Consider the following 27,307-nt stretch of genomic DNA (forward strand, 5'->3'; position numbering starts at 1 on the left):
AGAGCGAGGGGCAGGAAGGGGCGCACGGGCCCCGCGCGTTATTCGGCTCCTCACGAAAGCATTATTTATTCATCCCCAGCTCCGAGGTAATTAAATACCGGCTGCTTTGGCGAGCGGACGGGCGGGGGGCAGGAGTTTTGGGGCGGAAAAAAAAAAAATGGAAGAAAGAAAGAAACACAACAAGAGCCCGCCGGCAGCGGCTTCCCCGGAGATGCGCCCGGGGGCGCGGGCGGCGGGGCTCCCCCCGCGGCCGCCGGGGCCGCACCCGCGCAGAGGCGGCGGCGGGACGCGCAGCCGCGGCCGGGGCCGTGTCCGGGGCCGTGTCCCCGCCGCCAGGCCCCGCCCGCCCGTGCCGAGGCTCTGCCCGCCGGGCCGGGCTGGGCTGGGCTGGGCTGGGCTGTCCGGGCTGGGCCGGGCCGGGCCGGGGGTGCCCAATCAGCGCGGCGCGGGGGCTCGGGCGCTTTAAGCGCGGCGGCGGCGGAGCGGGGACAAAGTCCCCCCGGCGCCGCGACGAGCATCCCCGCTCGCCCGACACGCCGCCCTCGGCTGCCGCAGCGCCTCCCCGCTCTGGGGCCGGCACCGGGATCGGGATCAGCACCGGGCCCGGGCCCGGCGGGCGCCTACCCCGCGCCCCTCCGCCGCCGCGCTCCCGCGGGGTGCCCGTCGCCTCCTCCTCCTCGTCGTCCTCCTCCTCCTCCTTCTCCTCGTCCTCCTGCGGCCGCCGCCGCGCTCGGCCATGTCGATGCTGCCGTCGTTTGGCTTCACGCAGGAGCAGGTCGCCTGCGTCTGCGAGGTGCTGCAGCAAGGGGGGAACCTGGAGAGGCTGGGCCGGTTCCTCTGGTCGCTGCCGGCCTGCGACCACCTGCACAAGAACGAGAGCGTCCTCAAGGCCAAGGCGGTGGTGGCCTTCCACCGCGGCAACTTCCGCGAGCTCTACAAGATCCTGGAGAGCCACCAGTTCTCCCCCCACAACCACCCCAAGCTGCAGCAGCTCTGGCTGAAGGCGCACTACGTGGAAGCCGAGAAGCTGCGGGGCAGACCCTTGGGCGCCGTCGGCAAATACCGCGTCCGCCGAAAATTCCCTTTGCCCCGCACCATCTGGGACGGCGAGGAAACCAGCTACTGCTTCAAGGAGAAATCCCGGGGCGTGCTGCGGGAATGGTACGCCCACAACCCCTACCCGTCCCCCCGGGAGAAGCGCGAGTTGGCGGAAGCCACCGGTCTCACCACCACCCAGGTCAGCAACTGGTTCAAGAACAGAAGGCAACGGGACCGAGCTGCGGAGGCGAAGGAAAGGTACGTGCCAGCCTCCGATCCCCGCTTTTTCCCTGCTCCACCGCGCGGGGGGCCTTTGGGAAGCCCCGGAGCTGCTCCGGGAGCGCGGCGAGTACCCGGAGCCGGATGGGATAGGAGCGACGAAAACACACGGTTCCCTTCAAATCCCCCCCCCCTTTTTTTTTTTTTCCTTATTTTTTATTTTTCTTTTTTTTTTTTCTCTCTCTCGTAAACCGCGTTGCCTTTTCGCCTTCCGTAAAAACCCTAATGGGTTTTTCACTCGACCTCACCTGCCCTGGGGGAGCAACGAGCCCCCAGCGTCCTCTTCCAGGCCGCTCCGCCGCCTTTGTTTGCTGCCTGCCTTCCCGAGCGAACCGGGAGCGATGCGCAGCCGGAGCCTCCGGGAAGCGGTCGGGATGCCGGGTCGTGTGTGGCCGGGGGTCGGGCAGGGCAGCTCTGAAGCTCGGAGGAGAGAGATGCAGCTCCGGGATGGCGAGATGGGGGGAAGCAGAGGGAGACCGGGATGAGGACGCGCTGGCCGGGCCGGGCCGCCGCCCGTACCGAGGCCACCCCGGCAGGCGACGCGGTGGCCTCGGTGCGAGGCGGCCGCTCGGCCCGGAGAGACAGAGCCACGGAGGGCATCTCCTCCAGCTGCCTCCCCACCGAGCCGCCTGGAGAAAACCCCACACCCAGCTCGTCCCCGGGCCGTACTTTCATTTTTAATTAAAAAGAAAACGGCCCCGCTCAAAAATCCCTTCCTCCAATTTTCCCTCCTCACTTCAATTACCGGGCTGTTCGGTGTATTTATTTGTAGGAGGAGTAAAAGAAATAGGGACGATCCGTTATGAAATTATTAGGATTATTTTTCCCCCCCTGAGAAGCATCTGCTCCCACGCTGGAGCTAAACGCGACGGATTTACGGTGGGCATTAGCACAATGCCCATCCCCGCCGCCTCGTGCCCTCACGAACATCCCCGTCGTGGGATCATACATACAATTTTTTTTTCTTTTTTTTTGCCTTTCCGCAGAGAGAACACGGAAAACAACAACGCGGCCACCAACAAACCGAACCAACTCTCGCCTCTGGATGGGAGCAAACCCCTCATGTCCAGCTCCGAGGAAGAGTTTTCTCCTCCCCAAAGCCCGGATCAGAACTCGGTCCTGCTCTTGCAGGGGAACCTCAGCCACGCCAGGAGCTCCGGCTACTCCCTGAGCAGCTTAGCCGCATCCCAGACCCCGCACAGCCTCCAAGGCCACCAGCTCCAGGACTCGCTGCTGGGACCCCTCACGTCCAGCCTGGTGGATCTGGGATCCTAAAGGCCCTCGGTGGGCCACCGGCGGATCGGGAGAGGAGGTTCTGCTCGGGGACAGAGGCTCTGGGTTGTACATAGAGGACAGCACCCGGTTTTACAGGTCACCCGCTGATTGTTAACGGGACTCTCGTCTCTTTTCACACAACCCCACATCGGCTCTTGCTCCAGTTCCCCCTCAGCGTCTCCCACCATCACCACGATTTTTTAATTTTTTTTTTTTTCCACGTAGCCAAACGCAGGGAGCGGCAATAACCCTCATCAGCCCTTCGAGTTCAAATGACCGGGTTGGTCCCAACGGGAATTACAAAAAAAAAAAAAAAAAAAAAAAAAAAAAAAAAAAAAAGGAAAAAAAAAAAAAAGAAAATAAAAAACCCAACCCCTGCTGGATCCGATTCTACCCAAACAAATCCCAGCGCCGCGGGCGCGGTGGGGCAGGGTCGGCCGGCACATCCCTGCTGCTGCCTGGCCCGGTCCCCGAGGAGCCGGGACGGGGACAGAGGGAGAGAACCGCTGTACTGAGCCCTGTGGCGGAGTGGGAGGAGGGAGGGGAAGTTACGTTTACATTTTTCATATTTAGCCTTACCAAAAAGATTTCGATGTAGTTTAAATTAAAAAAAAAAAAAAAAGAAAAAAAGAAAAAAAAAGAAAGAAAAAGGAGTGGAAAAAAAATTATATCAAAAGCTGCAGTATTAGAGTTTTACCAAGTGCCTGTGTCTGACCGCGGCCGTGCGAGGCAGATACTGAGTGGGCTCCCGTGGACCCGCATCCCCCCACTTTTCTCCTCTTCGGTGGTGAAATGCATCGATGTGGCTAAAAATTAGGATAATAATAGTAATAATAAAAGTCGACGGCCATTTCCTCCTAAACTGCCCCTCCCGTTCCCCGTTGCCTTCTCCCGTCTGTCCCCGCTCGCCGCCTCCCTCCTCCGGCTTGCAGAGAGCCCGCGGATGACGCTGCCTGTCTCGAGTATTTGTTACCAAAAATCGCATGTGCTTTCGGGTTTATTTTCTATTGTACCTAAACAGTCTAAATTAAACAACGCTGATGGCAGAACACCCAGGCTGCGCTTTTCTTTGCAGGGGCGAGCCCGTGCCCCTCTGCCCCCCCTCCCCACGGGCTGCAGCGGAGGTTCGGGGATGTGGGGAAGCCGGTGACTTAGGAAGGGAGCAAGGACGGTGACAGAGGAGCCGTGCAGCCTGCTGTGCCCGGAGGGAGCCGGGCACCCGGCCGGGAGGGAGCGCCTGGCCCCGCCGCCCGCCCCGTCGGGGCCTCGCTGGTGCCGGTGCTCCGTGTTAGCGTTTTGCATCATTAAGTGCGTGTTTATTTAAGTCGCTGCCGTGTTTGTGCTCGGGGTCTTGGGCCATGGAGAAATGTCACCCTCTGCAGGAGGGTCTCGCCCGGCCGGAGCGCTGCGCGCCCCTCCCGCTCCATCCCCAGCGGGCCCCGGCCCCGCTCCGGAGCCCCCCGGGGCTCCCCCACCCGCGGTGGATCCGTGCCCAGCCTCGCCCCCCCGAGCTCCGGCTGCGAGGGGGCCGGGCCGGGGCTCTGGGGTGGTTTCCCTGCTCCCCCCGGCCGCCCCCTCGGGGGATCCGGAGCAGATCCCGCCGGGCTTTCTGTGCCCACGGCGCTTTGTGGGGCATGGCCGGGGCAGCGGGGACCTCCCGCCCGCCGGGCACCGCGGGGCTCCGTGGGACCAAGGGCGCAAATCCCGCGCACGGGCGCGCAAAACGCGCGGGGGACGCGCAGCTGCCTGCGCTTCTCTGCGGCCGCGGAAGGAGCGGGGCGAGAGCCGGCCTTGTGGGGGGAGCACGGACCCCCCTCTCTTCCTGTGCAGCGACCCCGACCTCGGCTGCCCGCTGGGCAAGGGAACCGGAGGCGGGACCCGCCCGGACCGTAGGGGACAGGAGGGGACGGTCCGTGCCCACGGTCTGGGCTCGCCCTCTTGTCCCTTTCTGGGCACCTTCATCACCTTCCGGAGGGCTCTTCCAGTTCCACCGTGAGCCTCACAAAGCAGCGCAGCCGCTCCCGTCCCCTCGGGCAGAAAAGGGGAACTCCCGGGGAAACGCGGGATGTTTTTAGGGTCAGCAGCTGCGGGCTCTACGCCTCGAGGATGGATAAACTCCAGCTCCGTTTTTTTTTTCCCAAACCACGGGCTCAGTGAAGAGGAAGGATAAATATTGCCCGGGGCTCCAGCCCTGCGCGGCGGGAAAGCCAAGCAAGGACTCCTCGCAAACCAGGAGGTATTTTCAAAGCAAACAGCTCAAAGGCGCTTCCTGCGTGTAGGCAGGGACAGGGCTCGTTGTGGAAGGCTGGGGAAGATGCCATGGGATGCTCCCTTTGCCCAAATCCCCCTTCCCAGCACACACCTGCAGCCCAGGGGTGGTCTCAGACCCCCCCGGCCTCAGAGCCCTGCTCTCCATTTTCCCAAAGGGGAGAGGGATGAGGTTGGCAACAGGTGGGAGGTGGAAAGGAGGGATAGAGGGTGCTGAGGGCATCCCCTTGGAAATAACTCCCTGGCCAGCCGTCAGGTAGGAGCAGAGAGGCCCTGGAGCTGAGCCAGGCACAGGTTGCTGAGCTCTCCTCCATTAGGCTTGACCTCGCAGCAAGGTTTGCACAGCAGAGCCAGCCTGAGGCTCTTTCTCACTAAGCTCTGCTTTGTATTTCCACCGGCAGGAAGGAGTTAATTCGCCCCCCCACTCCCGTTCACCCCCCCAGGACAGATTTCACACTGTGTCCAGGTCAGCCAAAAAAGGGGAGGAAACGAGAAGAGCAGAATGATTAATTCTACCTGCTTTTCCCATGAGCGATCACCTGCTTTTGGGGTCATGAATAGCAGGTAGCTCTCTCCGTCTCCATCTCTGAGAGCCTCATTTGTTTGGTGACAGCTGAGTGACAAGACCTGAAATCCGAGCCCTCAACTTTGCCTGATGTGTGGATAAAACCCTGGATGTTCCCTCAAACATTTCAGGAAATGAAAGTTGTAACGCGATCCCCCGTGCGCCCACATCTCCCCCAGCAACACACAAAAGCTCAAAGGAACCTTCCCGGATTAAATTCAGCCTGGAGAGGATGGAAGGAAAATGGAGAGCAGGCTGAGAAAGCTGGAACTGGCAGGCTTTTTCTTCAGCACTTATTGGAAATGTCTGTCCAAAGCAGGGATTTAGAAAGGTCACCTCCACCGTAAGCGCTTCTTCCTCCGTCAGAGCTGGGGCAGCCCTCTGCTCCCCAGCCCATCTGCACCTTTGGGACAGCCTGGGGAGGGCTGTGGGGTGCACTTAGATTCCCCAAGCAGGAAATTCAGTGTATAAAAGCAAATACCCAAGGAGAAAGGCAGCCCCTTGCTCTCTCCTCGTTTAATTTCCTGGGTCACGCTGAGCCAGAACTGTCCTGTCCACGAACCACAGGTCTGCTCTCCTGTCCTGCTGAGGCTGCTGCCACTCCCCTTCCCCTCCAGCCCCCCGAGGGCCAGGAGAGTCCCACTCTCTGCCCCCACAATCCTGGGCCACGGGCTGGCAAATCCTCCCCAGAAGCTGCTGGTGAGGAGTGGATGCTCGTTCAGCCCCTGGATTTAAATCCAACATTTCCAGGCCTGGCTCCCTGCAGCTTGCACATCCCCAGCTGCAATTCCAGGAGCCCAGAGCCAAGACGTGGCATATTTGTGCTCTGTGTCTTTGCAAACCAGGTCTGAACACACAGAAAGTCAGAGTTTCATTTTAAGCACGTGGGTTTGGGAATGTCAGCACCTGGAATGAGTCCAGGTGTGTGGTGCTGTCAGGATTAGGCCCAGGCGTGCCAACCCCCTCTCTCCTGGGTAGGTGACTTTAGCTGCCTGTCACTAGGCAGCCAGTGGCTGCTTCTGCTGTTATCCATCCTGAAGATAAAGTACTATTTAACAATTGTTTAACTCTTCCTGAAGTGCTTCAGGTTTCACAGACTCTGTAAAAGAAACAGCACACGCCCCGAGATAACTCTTCACCTCTGAGCTTCTCCCTTGCTCCTGTTTTTCTCCGGGCTGCAGCTCATGAATGCTGCACAGGTGGGAAATCTCTCTGCCTGCCCACCCCATGTGCTTTGCTGTCAGTAATTTTGCCCCCGAGGAAGAGCTTGCTGCAGGGTGACACTGCTGGAGCCTGGCCTCAGTGCAAGCAGCCTTCAGGGCAGGTGCTGCAGCCTGTTCGTGTCATGAACAGCAGCAGAACACAGAGTGTGCACATCCTGGCTGTGACAATCCATGTCCAAGGATGGATTTTGCTGCTCCTGCTGGGGCTGAGGCTGTCAGGTTTTCTGAGGGCACCAGGTACTGTGTGGGGAGGGCAGAGGGGGCAGAGGCCGGATCTGCAGGAGCGTGGGGGCAGCGTGCAGAGTAACCCGAGACGCTGCCATCTTTCCCAGCTGCGTGTGGACACAGTTTTAAATATGGAAATGAAGGAAAATTTGCTTTAATCTTCAGGCAGCGAGAGTAAATTACCAGGCTCCCCAGAGGTTTTTAGTGCTCACCCCCCTGCAGCCTCGTGCTGCTGGAAGGAGGGCACCAGGCTGAACCCCCATCCCGTGCCACCCTGCCTTTCCTTCCAGCTGGGCTTTTCACCGAGTGCAGGAACATTCCCGCTCTCCTGTGGTTTGCAGCGTTCATCCACATCTCCTCAAGTTTTAAGCAGAGGTTGAGCTTTCTCTGAAGCATATAATCCCAATCCTAATAATGAGGTTAAAGAGGCAGATTTAGTTCAATTACGGTTTCCTGTTTTCATTTGTCCAGCGCTTTTGGAAAGTACCTCTGTGGGCAGAGAGACTCCTTCTCATCCCTGTCTTAGCTTCTCATCCACAGCTCAGCTCTGCAGGGATAGAGATGCTCTGGTATCTGCTCAGACTCAGATGAATTTCAGCTGTGGTAGAGAAGCTATGAGAAATCCTCATGCCTGCATCTCAGGATGGAAGAAAAGGGGAAAACTCTTCTTTTTCTGGCTTCAGGATGGAAAAGCTTTTAAGATAATAGCTGGAGCATGGATCAGCCCTGTTTTGCAGGAGGGAAACTGAGACCTGGGGAGATGACAGAGCTGCTGAAGGTCAGAGCAAGGGCAGGTGATGGGGTGGGGAGGGTGGCTGGTGCTCTGCACTCCCACACTGCCTCCCTTTATAGTCCCCATAATAAGTCACCGCATCTCATCATTATGTAACACAATATTCCTAATACGAGACAAAACCAATTGACTAAAAAACAATGCCAAATGAGGCTTGTGGCTAACACTCCCTGAGGAAATTGTCTCTTTTCTAGAACTGAAAAAAATCCAACAAAAAACTCCACACGCAAAAAAAAAAAAAAAAAAAAAAAAAAAAAAAAAAAAAAAAAAAAGAAAATAAATTAGAAACAATTGAAAAATGAAATCACATCTGCAAACTATCAGGGTGTTTCTCCTGAGCCCCAAAGGGAGTCTGTGTCCCCCCACCCCTGCTCTCACTGCCCTGTGTGGGGTGGTGGGTGTCACAGGGACCTGCAGCTCTGTCCAGGAGGGATTTTGTGGCAGTGCCAGGGATGCTGGCAGAAACAGCTTTTGTGCAGCTTCGTTCAACAGAAGGGCAGCATCATCCTAGAGCAAATCAGAGATTTATTTAGGGAATGAAAATCTTCCTAATGTCCTGGAGCTGGCAGGGAAACACAGAGAGAAAGAGTTCAAGAGGGAAAGAACTCCAGTTTATAAACTGCTGTTCCCTTCCTGGGAGCCCTCCTGGGCTGGGCAGAGGCACTGGCACAAAGGAAGTGCAGAACCTGCCAGGATCCTGCCAGGGGCTGCTTGGGTGTCCACAGCCAGCAGCTGCCCTCCCAGCAGGGCTTTGCTGCGGGAGCAGCACCGAAGGGAGCCGGAGCTGGGAATGCTGTGCAGGCTCAGCAGCGCACATTGGAGGGGACAGTTCTGTCCCCTGCTGGGGTGGCCTCCAGCCCTGCTGGCAAACGGGACCCCTGGGGGTTTGCACCGCGTGCCCTTCTCGGTGGCTCTGGGATGGGGATGCCCTGCCCTGCTCCAGCCACCCCGGTGAGTTCTGTTGGGTGAGCAGTGGGGGTTTTACACTGCTGGGACAGCTCAGGCAGGGACACACATCCCTGCTGCCCTGTGGGAGGGGAGAGGCTGAGCCTGGAGGAATCCCCCAGCCCTGGAAGGGTTCAGGGCCAGGCTGGAAGGGGCTCTGAGCAAGCTGGTCGAGTGGAAGGTGTCTCAGCCCATGGGATGGTCTCTAAAGTCCCTTCCAACCCAAACCATTCCACATTTATGTGATTTTAGGAATTTCTATTTTCAGAAGTGCCCCTTGAGACAACTTTTCCCCAAGCCAAGGAGGAGCTTGATGGGGAGGTGGGATTATTTCCTGGGGGGGAACAGCGCAGGGGGTGCTGAAGCTGTGCTATTCCCAGCAGCACAGTGCCTGCTGGAGTGGACACACTCAGAGCAACAAGCTGGCCAAGAGGCTGATGCCCCCTGTAGGAATGTGCCCCCTATGGACAGAGTGACAGAACCTTCCTCTGTCCCCCAAAAAGGAAAGAGCCCAGAAGTTTCTCCAGGTGATCAGGTAGGAAAGTCACTGGTAGGACCTTGGGGACTTCACCTCAAGTTTGGGGACAGCTAATTGGCCATGAGCCAAAAGGTCCCGCCTGGGCCATTTAGTAGAAAAGGACAGAACAAAGAAACCAAATCGATTTTGTGAGGTGTCTTTACCAGGAGCACAAGCCTGTGGCACCTGGATCGCTTTGAGTTTGTTATTTTGCCTTTATTAAACCGTTTTGTTCCTGACGCTGCCACATCAGCCTCCTGCTCCTTTTATGCCTCCTGATGAAAGCTGAGCCATTCTGGGGTGTAGTGTTGGGGTGTTGAGAGCTCATCAGATCGGCTCGAAACCCCCTGGGCCAAATGCTACAGCCCCCTGGGGCTGCCCCAGCTGTATCTGTTACCCTGTGTGCAGGGTCTGCTTCTGAGCCCTCCAGGCCCCAAGGGTGACTTGGTCCGGGTTCAAAAAGTCCTCAGGAGGGCAAAGGCAAAGCAGGGCTTGAAGACGGGGAACTGCAGGAGAGAGCCCCACCTCTGCTGTGCCTCTGAGCTCCCCAAAAGGCAGGGCTGGGCTGGAGGAGAGCTTTAGCCAGGGGACTTTGGGGCTCTGCTGCTGGCCTGGGTGACTTCCATCACCCCACAGGAGCCTGGCAGTGGGGTGCTGGGGCACAGTGGTGTGGCCAAAGCCTGTGATGATCAGGGTGAGGATGGTCAGCAGCTGGTCACCCCACCACCCCATTGCAGTCTGCTCCCACTCAGGGCTGCATTCAAGCCTAGCTGGGAGGTTTTAGGATGGAGGAGAAGCAAGCCTCTACATGGTGATGGCTTTCAGGGAGGTGTTTAGCACCTTGATCTGGACTCACAGCACACCAGATGTCCAACCAGCCCATCACAGTGGTCCCTTGTCGTTTATGGATGTGTTGAATTTGCTGATCTACCCTAGATGAGAAAAAGAGGTGATGTTGCCTGCTCTGAAGGCACCAGTGCAAGGGGGATTTGTTAACATCCTCTAAACCAGAAGGAAAAGAGGCAAAAGGAGCCAAATCTGTAAATAGGACTGAGACATAACACATTCCCCCAGCAAAGGGGAGTCCAAAGTGTACAAGTGGACACCACAGTGGCTCTGCAGCAGCTGCAGGGTTAACTTCAAACCTAAAACAATTCCTAAAGGACAAACCCTGACTTTCGTGGTTGGTTTTTTTTGTGCCATGCCCCAGCAACCTCCCAGAAACCCAGCCTGGATGTCTCATGGGTGCCCTTGGGCGGCACACGAGGCACTGTCCTGGCAGCAGGGCATTGTACGGGGTGGGTGGCACTGCGGGATGGGCTGTCCTTGCATGCCCCGTGTCTGGGTCTGCACCCCCTGGGCTCCTCCGGGTGACGTTTTGGGGGCTTGGCTTTGCCCAGGACGCCTCTTTGTCCTCATCCCTCTCCTCTGCCAGGGTTACAGTCGCAGCTCTTGGCTGGTGGAGGCGCGGACAGCGAACATCCTGCCCCTGCAGGCGGAGAGCAGGTGCCCGCGCAGCTGCCAGGCTTGAAAGAGGAGCTGGCAGCAGGGGAAGAGGCCAAACGGGGTGTGCCCAGGGAGGGGGAAATCACATCCATCCCAAACAGGGGCCCGTCCCATCCTCGAACAGAGCAGGACCATAGTGAGATGGGGAAAAAAAACCCCAAAAATCCAATTTGCAAAAAATCTCTGAAGGCAACACGCAAGGGGCCGGGGGCTGAGGGCAGATTTAAACAGAGCCTCCTGCCCAGTGATCCATGAGGAAGGCTCGGCTGCTCAAACAATGAGCAGGGAAGGAAAGCTGGAAGGATGGTCACCGGGAGAACCTGAAACCCGCGGTGGGGAAAACAAATAAATCCAGCGAGCAGAGCCTTCCCCACGGCGGCCGAGGCGAGCTGCGCTTGTGCAACCCCAGCCCAGGGCTCCCTATCTCTGCGTACGATCTGCCCGATAAGATTGTTCCCGGCTGGAAATGAAAACCGCAGGGATTCCAGCCGGAGTCGGATTGTCCACCTGAACACCGGGGGCACTTTCATGTGGAAATATAATCGCCGGGTTGTTCAGCTGAAATGAGGAGAGGGCGGGGAGAGAGGATCTCGGCGGGCGCTGGATGTGCGCAGCACGGCGGGGATGCCAGCAAAGGCCACCCCACCCCAGGGGCGAGGTGTCCCCAAGGCATGACAATTGTTGCCTGAAGCAATCGTGGAAAAGCGACGGGCTCTCGTCCAGACCTCGCTGGTTTTTAGTGAGAACAGCTTGGGGTGTTTTAGGGTCTGGGGACTTGCGGTTGGCAGCTCTGGTGTGATAAACCTTCAAATAAGAGTCACATGAGTGGCACTGGAAGCAGCCATTGCCACTTTTAAGGTGTTTTGGGTGGAGCAGCACATGATTAATGGCTACACTGAGTGGGAGACAGAATACATAAACATCTCCTGTACATATACGTGTACATAGAGAGATAAATGCACCCGATAGAGCCACTGTGTGGAACAGCTCACCTGATAAGCCATTCCCAGGAGCAAGATGTGCAGGATTAGATCCTTGTTTGCAGTTAAAAAGCAGATAGTGGCGGGTTTTGTCTCTATTGTAGTTCTAAAAGCCGCGTTTAGGGCATGAGCCTCAGCACCCGGCTGATTAGATCCCACCTGCTCTGAATGTCAGTCCTTTTCTCAAGAAAAAAAAAAAAAAAAAGTTTTTCAGGAAAAGTGGCAGCAAGGGATTGCTTGGTGATGCTGGAAATTGCACCTCCTTTCACTTAGATGGGAGTGGGATGCTCGGATCCTGTACCCTGAGGCAGAACCAGGACAATCCTTGACCACCTGAGAGAGCATTTGTGTTTATTTCGTGCATTTAGCACCTTGTGCTGACTGTTCACAAGTTTGAAATGCTGCTGAGTGAATATCTACAGCAGAAATGTCAGCCGGGGGGTGGATGAGACAGGCTGGGGAGTTGGGCTCCCAACCCCTTGCCAAGTTCCTACACCAAGGGCAAAAATCCTGGTGAAAAGCAGTTCCAAGTGCTATGTGCACTCCAATGACTCCTGCTCAGTTGCTGCAGCTCCACTATTGGCATTTTCCAGGGGAATTTGTGGCTGACTTTCTCTCTCCCTGCTGCAGGAAAAACCATGTGAGCCAGGCAGGGAGCTGCACATGTGGTGTTATCACCTCAACAGACAGACTTGGCTAAAAATGAAAAAGAGCCAGTGCTCCCTCTGCTCTGACATGTCTCCTCATCCCTCAGCTCCCTCCAGTTACAGCAATCCTGCTGTAAAAGAGAAATCTGTGTAAAACTGTGCTTGCAGATGGGATACATCCCTTTAATCTTGTGTTCCCAGGGCCACTGGCAGCCCAGGAAAGGCTGCATGTGCACACACACACACACACAAACACACTCACAGTTTTTTGGGTGACTGATGAGAAACCAAATCCTTTAGTCCTGCCCACGGGTAGCGTGTCCTGCAGTGGCCATCCTTCTCCAGGGCTTGGTGTTCCTGGCAAAGCTCATGTGAAATGAAAATGCCTGTAATTTTCTGAAATTCCTTAATCCTGCTTATTTTCTCTCTTTCCCCGAGAGCTCGGAAGCCGCAGTGGTCTCCTCAAGCCCACCCACTAATTACAAGACATGAGCTCAACCCGCTGCTGGCCAGAAACAACATCCCAGGAGCAAACAGCAGGAACCAGCTCTGAGCCCTGGCACAAAACTGCCTGGGAGTCTGTCACCAAGAGCCTGGCAACGGCACACCAGCCAAATCACAGCAAGGAAAAAGGAAAAGATCCCGTTTTCCTTCCTGCCCCAGAAATCCTGCCTTTCCTAGAGCCACTGACTGGCTGCTCCAATGTCTGTGTCCCACTTGTCTGTCTCACCCCAAAATGCCTCTTTAGGTCTTGATCTATTTGGCTGCCTATTTTTTTTTTCTTTTTTACCAAATCTGATCCATTTATCTTTCCAATTTGCTTGAGAAGGTCAAGCCCTTCAGCAGCGCTGGGGAGAATGGGGGTTTCCAGCAGGAGGGTGGCATCTAGCAGGAAAAATCTTCTCCCTGGAGAAATTAGATCAGACAGAGCCCCGAGGAAACCCAGCTAAAAATAAAGGCTGAACTCACAGAGGAGTTACAGGATGGGAACAGAGGCTATGGTGCATCCCTGGTTTTATTCTTAGCAGGCACAACTGGAGAGATGGGTATAAATTTACTGGCATGAATCAGTACAGTTAATGGAGGGATGTTGGGTTTTCTTTCAATGCTGTGCTCACGCTCATGGTTTTACAGCAAATCAGGTTCTTTGCCTAAATCCCCCAGTTTTGCAGTGGCTTGTGATTGCACTTTATGCAGGCTACCTTGATTTCATGGACTGCTTCCCTCCTCCAGCTTTCCCTGTGCACAAGCAACCTTCAGCCTCCTGCATCCCAAAAAACCCAGAGCTGCCAGAGTGAGGACGAGGCTTCTCAGCTCCAGCTCTTATCCCTGCACCAAAACCTCGGGGTGCACAGGATTTCCCTGGACACCCTGCTGGGGCATGGCTCAGAAATAACATCCCGAATTCCACTGCTTGGTGCTGGGTGAATCCATGGAGGTGGTGGGGTCCCGGCTGGGGGATGCGCTGTGGGGTGCCAGCGAGGATTCTGTGCCTGAGGGCTGAGCGCAGGAGTGCAGGAGTGGGAATAGAGGAGTGGGAATGCAGGAATGGGAATGCAGAGTGGAAATGCAGGAATGGGAGTGCAGGAGTGGGAATAGAGGAGTGGGAATGCAGGAATGGGAATGCAGAGTGGAAATGCAGGAATGGGAGTGCAGGAGTGGGAATAGAGGAGTGGGAATACAGGAGTGGGAATGCAGGAATGGGAATGCAGAGTGGAAATGCAGGAATGGGAGTGCAGGAGTGGGAATAGAGGAGTGGGAATGCAGGAATGGGAATGCAGAGTGGAAATGCAGGAATGGGAGTGCAGGAGTGGGAATAGAGGAGTGGGAATAGAGGAGTGGGAATGCAGGAATGGGAATGCAGAGTGGAAATGCAGGAATGGGAGTGCAGGAGTGGGAATAGAGGAGTGGGAATACAGGAGTGGGAATGCAGGAGTGGGAATACAGGAGTGGGAGTGCAGGAATGGGAATGCAGGAGTGGGAATGCAGGAGTGGGAACGCAGGAGTGAGAGTACAGGAGTGGGAATAGAGGAGTGGGAATAGAGCAGTAGGAGTGCAGGAGTGAGAGCACCGCAGTGGCAGTGCAGCAGTGGGAGCACAGCAGTGGCAGTGCAGCAGTGGGAGCACAGCAGTGGCAGTGCAGCAGTGGCAGCGCGTGTGACTATAGCAATGGGAATGGGGCCGGGAATGTCGGAGCGGGAGCGGGGCGGGCGCAGCCGGTTCCTGGGGCTGCAGTGCCACCTGCTGTCACCGCCGGCTGTCCGGGCACGTCCCTGCGAGCGACACGCCGGGGACACGCCGGGCCTCTGCCTCCCCGCTGCTCCAAGAAATGAAGCTGAGCCAGAAAAGCCAGCGGGGAAGAGGCAGCGCTGGGTCACGGGTGGAGCGAGGTGAGCCCGAGGGGCCCGTGGGCACAGGGACATCCCGCTGTCCCAGCACCCCCGGTGGAAAAAACACCCTGCAGGAATTATCTCCTTCTGGATAGCTGGATGTGATCTTTTCCTTCCTTCTGTGCTTAAATGTGTCCTTCAGGAGCTTTACCCCGAATCATCATCACTCCTTGCTGGCCCTGTGAAAAGCCTGGAATTTCCCCCGTGTCCATGTGGGGTGGCTCAGAGCCGGTGCTCAGTCCCACCTCTCCAGTTCAAGCTCTCAGCCTAAAAGTGGCAGTGGCCCTTCCTGGGTCACCCAGCATCAAAAGAGGGAGATTTAGATTGGGTATTAGAAAGAAATTCTTTACTGCGAGAGTGGTGAGGCCCTGGCACAGGTTGCCCACAGAAGCTGTGAATGTCCTACTCCTGGAAATGTTCCAGGCCAGGTTGGATGGGGCTTGGAGCAAGCTGGGATAGTGGAATGTGTCCCTGCCCGTGGCAGGGGGTTGGAACTGGATGACCTTTAAGGTCCCTCCCAACCCAAACCCTTCTGTGATTCTGTACTCATTACTGTTAATGTCTCAGTGAGAGAGTTTGTGCTCTGCACAAAAGCCCAAAAGAGGTGCCATAGCCTCCATTTACATTGCAAAAAGTGATAGAAACCTAAAGAAAAAATAAAAACAAAATAAAAAATTAAAATAAAAAAATAAAAAGAGAGCAGAGTTATGCTAGTTGCTGAAAATTAAGCATTAGGGGGAAAAAAAAATGCTCACAAAAGCCAGATCCAGACCGGCTGGGCAGCTTTCAGAAACAACAACAATTAAGTTTGGAGGAAACCAGATACTCACCATGAAAATTTGCAATTCTTTGTTGAACAAATGTTTCCATGGAAAAGCTCTGTTTACCCTTCACTAGTCCTGTCAGCTCCTGAGCTGGGATGCTGTGCAGCTGGGCAGGCAATGCCCAGAGGACCCAGCAGATCTGGGACAGAGCACCGAGCCCTTGTTTGCCTTTTTATTCTTCTACCTGTGTGGGTTAGTGCATGAAACGCATTAATTCCCCACGGGCAACCCAGTTTTGGGAAGGAGGGCTGCAAGGGGCTGATCCCTGAGCAGGGAGCAGCTGCAGCAGGGTATGGCCAGAGATTGGGATGGGCAGGGCCCAGTGGAGCAGCCTGCTGGGCATTTCACAGTGGTCCCTTGTCGTTTATGGATGTGTTGAATTTGCTGATCTACCCTAGATGAGAAAAAGAGGTGATGTTGCCTGCTCTGAAGGCACCAGTGCAAGGGGGATTTGTTAACATCCTCTAAACCAGAAGGAAAAGAGGCAAAAGGAGCCAAATCTGTAAATGGGACTGAGACATAACACATTCCCCCAGCAAAGGGGAGTCCAAGGTGGACACCACAGTGGCTCTGCAGCAGCTGCAGGGTTAACTTCAAACCTAAAACAATTCCTAAAGGACAAACCCTGACTTGCATGGTTGTTTTTTTTGTGCCATGCCCCAGCAACCTCCCAGAAACCCAGCCTGGATGTCTCATGGGTGCACTCAGCACCCATTGGACATTTTGGGAGAAACCTGCTGGAAAAGCTCACCACATCCAGCCTGGGTGTCCAGGAGCGCATGGACAAAGCAATGAGACTTTTAGGAGTAAAAACCTCATCTTTAAAAATTAAACTCACTCTCAAATGACCCAATTTCTTTTTTTTTTTCTCAGCACAGACACAATGTAGCAGCACATTTCCACACTCCCTGCAATCCCATCCCAGGATCCGGGCAGGAATTGCCGGGTGCAGCTTTCAGAGCCAGGGAGGTGCCGACTGCCCGGGACCCGGCATTTGCTTCCAGCCCCGCTGGGAGCGGCGGGAGAGCAGCGCCGGGGAGAGGCTGCATCCCAAACCCTCCACTTGGACCCACACTACACGAAAGGGGAAAATAAAAGTAAAATCAGGGGGAAACTTGGCTGTGGCTGCTCCTTTCACTGGCTCCTTGTGCTGGGTCTGAAGAAGCAGCCCAGGGAGAGGGGCTGCTTTGCTCTCTGCTGTGCCGGGTCCTGGGGGGCTGGGAGAGGAGCCAGGGAGAGCCTGGATCCTGGAGAGCAGCCCGTGCCCTGTGCCAGCACATGGTACCAGAGCTGGGGAGCAGGGGGGCCATGCAGGGGCTCCCCATCTCCTCTGCCCCCAGTGAGGAGCCCGGGTGTTGCTGCCCTGCTGGGTAAAACCTGCACCCCATCAAACCACTGAAGACCCATTTGTTGGTTCCCATTCCCTGAACCCCCCAGGCCCAGGTCATACAAAATTGGGGGGGAGTAAAGTAAAGTATATTTTTTTCCTTTTTTTTCCACAAGGAATTAGTTCCCAGAGGGAAGGTTGTGCAGGACAGGCTCTCAGGTGGACACCTTCTCAGTGATGGTTTGGGTGTCCCATTCCTGCACAGGAAAGAGTTTTGTGGCCTTCACTGCCCTTTGAACATCTGACTCTTAGGGCTGGTGCATCACATGCTGCTCTTGGCTGCATCCCTCTCTTCCTTTTCCAGTTGCTGCGTTCCCTGGATTGCTGGGAGCCTTTTCCTGCTGCTCCACAGCTCAGTGCCCTCAACACTCCTGTTGGGGACTGTCCCTTGCTGTGCACAGCTCCAGCTCTGGCTTCAGGGGAGCCTGTCCACAGCAGCTGCACCATTGTCATTTATGAGGCTGACAAACACCAGCCAGGTCCCCGGTGGGCACACGCCTTAATCCTCCCCCACACCCATCCTCAAGCTCGAGCGTGTGTTTGGGACTCATCTGTCATTCAGGCTCTGTCTGGTCCTTCCCCCCTGAAGATGCTAAGTGCCTCTTCAGCGTGCCCAGCTCTGGCATTTCATCTCAACAGGCCAAGCATTCACTCCGTGCCAAACCGGCAGGCAGCTCACTTTCCTGGCACGTGGCCTCCTTGGCTTTCCATCCAGACTGATTCCTTCTAATTTCATGGTTTTATTTTTCCTCATCTTTAAAATTCACCATCGGTTTTGATTAGGTGCTGTGGGCTCGCAGCCCTTGGGCTTCCAAGAGCAGGGAAGGGGAGGTCTGACGTGGAGTGCCTCAACCCAGCTTATCTTGCTTTTGAGAGAGGGCAGCTGCGAGTCAGGGGCTGAGAGGTGGCCAAAGTGTTTTGTTTTCTGTTATTCCAGCATGCTCCCAGACTCCCTGCAGCTCCTGGGTCCCACCATGGAAATGGCACCTGGAGGAGGTGCCAGGGCGAGGAGAGCACTGGTGGCAGAGAAAGAAGATGGGGCCAAGTTCCCAGCCCTAAGAAGAGGAATAATGGGGTGGGGGCAACCACAAAGGAAAAGCAAATGTCTGAAAAGTGAAGGAAGTTTTTGATGCAGAGGAGCCCTGTGGTCAGCTTGGAGAGAGCAGAGGTCAGTCCCTGCCTGGCTGTGGCTTCCCAGGGGGAGCATTAGATCCACCTCCGATGGCTCCCTGCCTATCTCCAAACTGCTGAGGGTTTGTGAACCCTGTGCTCCCTGTCCTCCTGGGACAGCCCATCTCAGAGTCTGACCTGCACAGCCTTCCCTCTGCCAGCTAATTCCTTGGGGGGAAAAAAAGAAAAAAACCTGTTTTTTCCCCTACTGATTTTGTATGACCTGGGCCTGGGGGGTTTCGGGGAATGGGAACCAACAAATGGGTTTTTAGTGGTTTGATTTTCAGTGGTTTCACCTCTGGATGTAAATGTTGGAGCAAGTGAATGGCTCTGGGTTGGCAGGATTTGCAGAGCTATATTGGGGCAGTTCCTGGGATAACCAGGGTTCCCTTCCTGGAAGGACATCATTGATTTGGGGTGTCCAGGAGACACATCTTCTCCCCCCAGTCCTTGAGCAGATGTGGCCTGTGCCTCACAGAGACCATGGGCCAGCACAGAGGCAGGTTGGAGGGATGAACAACTTCTGCTGGGAGCTGAGGAGGGTTTGGGGTGGGACATCTGTTCCTAGGATAGCAACTGCAGCAAACACTTTTGCCCCCAGGGGAGATGTGGCAGGGCTGAAGAGCAGCCTGCTGTCACCACTGCCACCCAAACAGCTCCTGGGAGTCCCAGCCCACACCCTCCATCCTCCCCCACACCAGGGAGAGAAGGCAGTGGGAGGAGAACTTGGCTGTGCCCCAGGGCTGAGCCCCACCACAGCAAATCCGAGCCCCACAAACCCTACGTGCTTTGCCAGACCCCAAAATATCCCAGCCCCTCCACCTTGCTGCTGTTCTTTCATTTTATTTTTAGATCTGTTGCTCCTGTTAGCTCTTTTCTATTTGTTTTTGGTTCTTATTATTCCTGGCTCCCCTCAGTGTTTTGCTTTCCCTCCTCAGCCCTCATCCGGATGTTTATTCTCCCTGCTTGTTTTTCTGCTTTCCCGAGGAGCCTCCTGGCTGTGGCTGGGCAGAGATCTGTGTTTGCACTGGGCAAGGACTCTCGTGGAGCTGGGCTGGGACCTGGCCATCATCTGGAGACCCCAGCCTGGTCCAGGACGGGAGAAGCTTTGGGCAGTGTTTGCTCCAAGCAGGAACGTGGCTGGTGTAGGATTGTGGCAGCTCCTGTAGCAGAAGAGCTGGCAGCAGGGTGAAGGAAGTGGGGAGAAAAAGAGTTATCCCATCTCTAAGGAACGCCAGAGGTCAACAGCAATGTACCCAAGGTGACAGAGAGGATCTCCAGCAGCCCTGGGAGCTGCCTTACCCACATCACCTCGTGTCCAGCGACGTATTCCCCAGCCACCAGCACTCCAATGGAGCCTTAACTTTTTTTTTTTTTTTTTTTTTTTTTTTTTTTTTTTTTTTTTGCCAGAGTTGGGATTGAATGCTCGAGATGGAATTTCTTGTGGGGACTCAGATGTTTATTAGCTCTTATCTCTGTCACAGTCTCACAAACCCTGAGTTCTACAGCACTTCACTCTTACAAACTGAAAATGGAGCCCCATCTCTCTCTCTCTTTAGCCTTTTCAGGATAAACTGTCCAATTAAGAAGTGACACCTAAATTATTTTTACTTTTAACCCCATAACCAACCACCCCTGCCCCTCAATGCAGACTTCTTTATGGTTGTGCCTTGAGGTGTCTTGAAAACCAGGCTGGGCCAGTCAGTGCCCCTGCCTACTAAAACCCAGAAAGTTTTCCTTTTGAGGACAAATACACCCAAACCTGGCTCTGTTTCTTCCATGCTCACCACTGTCCCATACACGGATGTTTCTGTGCATCTTCTCTCTGCTCACCCAGAAGTGATTTTTGATTTTCAAGGTTTTTTTGGGGCTCCAGCTGAGACACATCCCCGTGAGGCAGGTGGAAGGAGAAGTTTCTTCCTTCATCAATGACTGAGGTCTACCACTGCCCCCCATTTGAGGGCATGGACTGGAGGGTGCTTTTGGGCAAACAGGTGGGTGCTAAGTGCACCTATCCCATGGGAATGAGGTTTTGCCCTCAGTTCTGCCAGCAGGGTAACAATAATCACTCCACCTCTGGCTTTTGCTTTATTTTCTGTCTCGCTGGGAGGAAAAGCGATGCAGGGTGAAAAAGGCACTGCAATATCTGACATCAAAGAGCCATGGTGGCTCTGGGTATTTTATTGCTGAGTTGCAGATAAACACAGCACACACTGCATTTGCTGCCAGAAATGTCAGGGATTCCCTTGTTAAATTACTTATTCCCATACAAGGGCACAGATTTTTATGTATTTTTTGCTTTTGGTGATCCTCTCTGTTCCTCTTTCCATCCTTTTTGATAGTGAGGTGCCCAGAGCCACATGGCCATGGGGCAAGGAAGCTCCCAGCAAGGAGACACTCCCAGCTGGAGGATGGGATGAGGACATTCTCTGATCTGTAGGTGTTTATTTGAAGAACGACTCAGTCATGAGACCAGTGCAGTAATCTGGAGCAGCCTTCCACAGTTTTGGTACAGTTACAGTGAAATTTGCATCTGAGACATTAAAGGGCTGGTCTGGAACTCTGCACATGGGCACGGGGACTTTTTATTGCTCCACTTCAAAGAGGTTCAATAACGGGAACGAGCGTTCAGGTAGGGAAAAGTTCTTTCTTTCCATGTGCAAAAGCCTGCCAGAGGACACACAGGCATCCCTGCACACACACTGTTACAGGGCTCTGGAGAGAGTTAAAACAGAGCAGGCTGAGGAGTTTGCATCAAAAATAGTATTATTTTTGGAAGGAAAAGTCAGCTGACACAATGGCCCAAGCTGTCAGGATCTTTTAGCTTTGGGGTGGAGAGGGGGAGAGGGAGAAAAATCAAAATTAAAAGCACTCAGTTGGCTGGAAGGAACCAAAACGTGGCAACTTTTGATCAGTTTGAGGCCAAAGCCTGCAGGGCTTCACGAGAGGTGGAGTCTGGGTGCTGTGGACATCAAGGTCCCATCTCTGTGCACTCTGAGCAGCCTCCCCCAGACCATGGCCAGGGATGGGAGCCCCATCTGAGGGCTGGTGGGGGCATGGTGGGGGCTCCCCACTGGGTCTGTCCCCGAGGGCTGGGGCTCCTGAGGGTCACATCCAGCCTGAATTTGATTCAGCAGAAGAAATGCAAATGTTTCACTGCGTGGGCATTGGGTCCTGTCCCTCCTGCATCAAAACTTGGCAATAAATCTGATTTTCCTGCATGTGTGGTTGTTTTGTTGTTTTTTTTTTTCCCCTGGATTTTTGATTCTACAGGCAGAGCTGTTTCTTTGTAGCTTGCTTGCTGCTTGGGGTGAAAGCAAGTGCTAGAAAACCATGGGAAATGTTTCATTCATGTTTTAACCTGGGGAAATTTGGGTCTTCTGCATTCAGAAAAAGCCTCCTCTAGGAAATCACACGCCGTGCAGGACATCTAAGGCAGCGTGCTCACAGACATCCTCCCCTGCCCTTCCTCAGGACAAAAAAGCCTCATTTATCTGATTCCCTGGTTTCTCTGCCATCCCTTTGGACTCCATGGCAGAGGGGCACACCTGCATGGGCAGAGGTCCATCCCAGGGACCTGAATTTTCCCTTATCCCTGGGAGGGAATGCATTGACTGCCACCACCCATTGCGGCTGAGGGCTGCAAAGTTACAGCCACACCTGCAGAGGACCATCTCTGACAGCCTTATGGTTTTTTGTCGGAATCCAGAACATCCCTCTGGGTGCCCTGGATGGCCAGAGCCACTGGCAGGGGGCTCTGAGACCCTGGCATGCAGCCAAAGACACACGTGGGGTTTGGATCTTAGCCCATGGAGCAAATTACCAACTCTGTATGAAGAATTACAAGCCACACACACAAGTTAGATAGCATAGCAGAGATAGTCACGAAGTGAAAGGAAGGATTTCTGAGTGCTGTACAGGGGGGTTTTAAGCCTTGTACGCAGGGGTCCAAGTTTTGTACATGGGGGTCAGGGGTTCTAAGATGGAGGGATTTGGGTGTGCCCTGTCCTCCTTCTTTCTCCTTCCTAGCCTCCATGTCTTTGGTGATGTTGGCACTCACAGATGGGTTTAGAGTAGAAAGTCACCATTCAATATAGATAGTGGGCATTGGGGAAAAGGTATAAACATGTAACACGTAATGTGTGATATAAAAGATGGCAGCAGCCCCTGGGAGGGCAGTGTGCCTTTGTCTGACCTGCTGAACGGGCCACAGCAGCTCAGGAGAAGAATCTTTTAGATAACCAACAATAAACAACCTTGAGAACAGACAACAGAAGACTACTGAGTCTTTCTTCAAAGGCAGGGGTTGGAGGAGGGACTTTTCCATCTTTTGGGGTCACCCCAATCCGGGGGCGAAACCCCACATCTGGCGTCCCTGGGTGGGCAGGAGACCCGACAGTTTTTTTTCTGGTCTTTTCCTCCTCTGCTTTCCAACCCACCACTGTGGGGTTCAGCCCCTAAAAGAGCATCCCTGCATGCTGGCTCCATGGACACTTTGATCCAAACAGGCTCCTCCTTAGCTGCTTCCCACCCTCAAGCAGGACCCACCCACACGTGCCTGTAGATGTGCCAAGAAATTTTCATGTCCTGCCTGCACAGGAGGGAGAAAGAGCCAGGACAGGCCTGAGGGCAGAGCCAGCCTCTCCTCCCAGGGTATTTCATTAAATGGAAATAAAGGAAGCAATTCCAGGAGCTCTGTGCCAGCCATGTTTGCAGAGGCTGGGGAAGCAACAGTGGAGGTTCTGTCTCTTCCTGCAAGCACAGTGAGGCTCTGGTCTGGTGAAGAGCAGGGAGGCAGTGCCAGAATCCTTGGAAAAATATTCAAATGAAGTCTCAAAGAGGAATGATGGTGCTGAAAATGGGCCTGGCAGCCTGTCCTGTTTGTGGTATGGGTGAGATGGATGGTGTAACACCCAGGCTCAGCTCCATCTTTACTTTTGACCCCTTTTAATTGTAGAGAGAAATAAAATTACTCCTTATTGGCCTCTTCCATCTCATGTCTTTGCCTGCCCCTTTAAACGTTCCCCCATTTTTGCTTCCATCATTAACTCTTTGTTGGGATCCTGGGATCCTTCCCACCCTGTTGCTCCGGTTTTACCTGGACAGCCATTCCTGGAGGGCTGGGACTGCAGCTATTTCCTGCCAGTTTTCTGGCAGGAAAGCGGGGCCCAACCACTGGCTCATGCTCTGCTCTGGATCCAAAGCCCTGCTGACCCCCTGCCACCCTGCCCCAGCTCATCCCGGCCTCCAGCCCAGGGATGCGGAGTGGGATGAGCCTCCCCCGGGAGCTCCGTGCGGGGATGGCGCTGTCGCAGAAGGAAGGGGACAGAGACCAGCCCTTGCTGGCTGGCTGTTCCCGGAGCTGGGGACAGCTCTGCGGCTGTCGGGGCTGTTTCCCGGGTGTTTTGTGAGCAGCCCCTGGCCCGGGGGGCTCAGCCCGGCGCTCTCCTCTCCCCGCAGGACCCGCAGTGTCCCTTGCTGCCGGCAGAGCATTTCAATTACCGGGGTTGGTGGCAAGCGGTGTCCCCGCTGTGCCACCTCCGGGCTGGAGCTTGTGCTTGGGGCATTTCCTTTGGCTGGGACGTGTCTGGAGGGCTGCTGGGACCTGTTCCCAGGGCAGGGCTGGAGCAGCGACTGGGGAGGCAGGAGCAGCGGGGCTGGCAGCGAGCCTGGCTCCAACAAACTAAAATCCCCCATCACAGCCTGAGACGTTCCCCCTGCGGCTTTCTGGCCAGGAGACCAGGCTGTGCCTCGGCAGGGTGGGATCTGCTGGCAGCAGGGGAAGGGTGTGGTTGTGATATTTTGTGAAGATCCCTTTCCTAGGATTTTCTTCTCTTGAGAAGCTGAAGGGCCTCAGCTTCAAGTGTAAACAATTTGTTATCTGCTGCTGTGGGATGCAGCAGGTGCTTCCTCGATTGGTCAGTGTGGGATGTTTCTACTTGGTGACCAATCCAGGAGGCAGCAGCTCTCGGACTCTCTAGGAGTCACAGAACTTTGTTATTGATTCCTTTCTATTCCTGTCTCGCCTTCTGATGAATCTTTCTCTCTGTTCTTTGTAGTACAGTTATAGTGTGGTCTTTTTAATGTAATATATATCATAATATAATAAACCAGCCTTCTGAAATGGAGTCAAGATCTCTCCTTCGCTTCACCAAGTCCAGACTGCCCAGAAGACTCGTGGTAATAGATGGTGACCCCGGACGTGTGGCAATAGAAGGGCAGGGGCTGGTGGGGCAGGGTGTCACCAGGCTGGTGCCACAGTGCTGACCAAGTGGCAGCACACCAAGGAGATGTGGAGGTGACACCCGGACCAGAGGAGTCTCACAGAGAGACTTTCCAGCAGATGTTGCTTCAAGAAACTGTTCTCGTCCCTTGCTGTAGGTACATACATTTTTGGAAAGCCTTTTTTGCCAGGCTGGAACGGTGCTCAGGTTCAAGAGAGAGGAGTCAGATGTCAGCACAGAGCTGGCCATGGTCACACCTGATGTCACCTAAACTTCGGGGTGACAGCTTTGCCTGGAGCACGTTTGCAAACACCCAGCAGCAGCCGCAGCACTGGCTGAAACACAAACTTTCCCCCAGGTTTCCTCATTCCCACTGGCCTGCCCAGGCTCAGGGACAGACTGGCGCACACTGGTGTGGCATCACAGACCAATGTGCCACATTGCAGGACACACAGGGCATCAGCCACACTTTAATTCCCCTGCAGGGGAACATTGACACCCTCTGGGCACAGCCACCACCTCCCAGCACCTATGGGGGGAACAGCTGCTCTGATTTTGCTGCTGTACAAATGACACGGGAGGGACAAAACACGATTTCCTGTATCTCTGACAAATCCTTCTCTGAGAGGTGAGCTCTGACCTACTTTGTAGTGCAGCCAGATGTTTAAATTTATGAATGCAGACGTATTTCCCTCAGACCTGGGAAGGAATGTTGTGTTGCTGCCTGTCTATGTGGCCTCTTGGGCAGAGGAGCTGGATTTCATGGGAGAATGCCATTTGTGGTTCAACCCTAAAGGTTTTGAAAGGAAAGAAAAACATGAGATCGTGCCATGCCTTTTCAAAGGCAATCCCAATGGTACAAACCAAGGCATGCTCAAGTGATAACGTTTATATCAAGCTGAAAACTGCTGCTAGGAAAAAATTCCTAACCTGACTTTTCAGAGGGTCACATTTTCACAGCTTTTTTTCTTGGCATTGGTTATGACTCCTTCCCTGGGATTTCACACTTGTTAGTATCCAAACGGAAGTTTTATGATACAGGACACAATTTAGAAAATATTTCCTCATTCTTTCCATAAATCCTTTTTTCTACCATGCAAATGGCAGAGCAGCATCCCTGGGGCTCCCCTCCCAAAGCAGTGGTGGAAAACAAACATTTTTTTGCTGCTGACTCCTATGCGAGTTTTACTCCTTCAAAGTACCCCAGGAGGTAATACAAGTTGGCAAGAGCACCTTGAAAGTGCCAATATCCTGAACTATGACCTGGATATTAACCCCACTAATTGTATTTGATGTGGTTACCTGATTTAGGGTCATTTCATTTGCAGCTTTTGCTGGTTTAGAAGTTTTTGTGATTTCTGAACTGTAAGACAGTTTAGAACCAACATAAGGCAAAGACAAATTTAAATACAGAACAACACACCATGATACATAATCTATTTATTTTCATATTTTAAAGGTACTTGTTCATTGCCCACATTTCCCAAATAAAGATGCTCGGATTGGGAATCAGAAGATACTGATAGGGGCTGAAATCAGTGTACAGAGGCTTAAAGGGAGATATTCAGAAAGATTTAAGGCACAGATTGTAGAAATTTTGTATTCTGTGGGATGTGTGATGCTGTGTGATGTCAGGGAAAGGCTCTGCCTGTCTTTCAGAGAAGAGCCACTCAGGCACTAGTTTATCTGTCAGATTAGACAAAAGTTTTTCCTGCTGGAGGCAGTGAAGCAGGGGCCTGGTGAACCAAGAACAGAGGAAAAGTCTTGACTTTGCTGTTGTCCAGATTCAACACGAGGAAGGAGTTCCCTCTGGCATCCTCCAATAGATCCATAAACCTGCAGCCTGCTGGCAAGGATGCTCTCCTGGGAGGGATGCATTTGGAGTTCTTACAGCAGCAGCGGATGAGGCATGCACAGATCCTCTTTTCTGGGTGTTTTTTATGAACACAAAACACCTATAAGTCAATTTAATAAGGACCTTGATCCTGTCCAGGTACTAAAATGCCAAGGGTACACCTGGAGACATGAGAATTACCAGGTTACCCTTATCCTTGGGAGAGGACTTGTGCAGGCTTGGCCTGCGGTGCAGTCATGGAGGATTTTCTGTTCCAGACAACATGGGCAGGAACTTTCACCTTTCTGGCTGGCTGGCTGCTGAGCAGGAATGAATTTGCCTGGCAGTTTTGGGTTTACTCACCTAAAGCTTGTCCAAGGCTCGCTCCAGCTCTGTCCATCCCTTTGAGAGCAGCTGCTTTTCTGCTGCTCCTCTCGCCACAGGAGGATGGAGCACAAGCCAGGGCAGGCACTCACATGCCCAGCAGCTGATCTGTTTTTTCTCCTGACTGTGTCATTTGATGTGACACAAGACTCAGGATCCTCCTGTCACCTCTTGCCACTGTTGTGGTGACAACACAAATGACACTGACTGCCAGGAGATGCCTGGGCTGCCCTGACACAGGGGGATCCTTGTCCCTCCAGGGTGGCTTTTCTGGGCATACCTGAGCCACAGTGAGATCAGCTGCACCCAGCCTCACCCCAAAATATTCCCCAGCCACCTGCACTTCAATGGAGCCTTAACTTCTTTTTTGCCAGGGTCGGGATGAAATGCTTGAGATGGAATTTCTTGTGGGGACTCAGATGTTTATTAGCTCTTATCTCTGTCACAGTCTCACAAACCCTGAGTTCTACAGCACTTCACTCTTACAAACTGAAAATGGAGCCCCATCTCTCTCTACAAGGCCTTTTAAGGATAAACTGTCCAATTAAGAAATGACACCTGAATTATTTTTACTTTTAACCCAATAACCAACCACCCATGGCTGCAATGGGAACTTTTTTATCCAATTACACAAAACCACCCAAACTCACGAAGAAGAAGGTGAGGAAGAAGGACCAGCTTCTGCCCTAAAACCTTCATCTTGCTTTATATAAATTACTATACTCTAAAACCTTTATGCTTTCCACTCTGTGATGTTACACATTTCTATTTCACACCCACAATCCCAGTTCTATCATTCAGTTTTGGACTCCTTCTCCACGGCCTCAGGTCCA

General features: G+C 53.9%; 1 protein-coding gene across 1 annotated transcript; it reads left to right on the plus strand.

The window, feature by feature from the left end:
• The first annotated feature begins 415 nt into the window (after window positions 1-415).
• On the plus strand, window positions 416-3,641 carry SIX1 (SIX homeobox 1). Its single transcript, XM_038139577.1, has 2 exons — window positions 416-1,296; window positions 2,304-3,641. The coding sequence occupies exons 1-2, from the start codon at window positions 737-739 to the stop codon at window positions 2,590-2,592; spliced, it is 849 nt and encodes a 282-aa protein (XP_037995505.1). The 5' UTR covers window positions 416-736; the 3' UTR covers window positions 2,593-3,641.
• The last annotated feature ends 23,666 nt before the right edge of the window (window positions 3,642-27,307 follow it).

This window comes from Motacilla alba, chromosome 5 (assembly GCF_015832195.1).
Source record: "Motacilla alba alba isolate MOTALB_02 chromosome 5, Motacilla_alba_V1.0_pri, whole genome shotgun sequence".
NCBI lineage: Eukaryota > Metazoa > Chordata > Aves > Passeriformes > Motacillidae > Motacilla > Motacilla alba.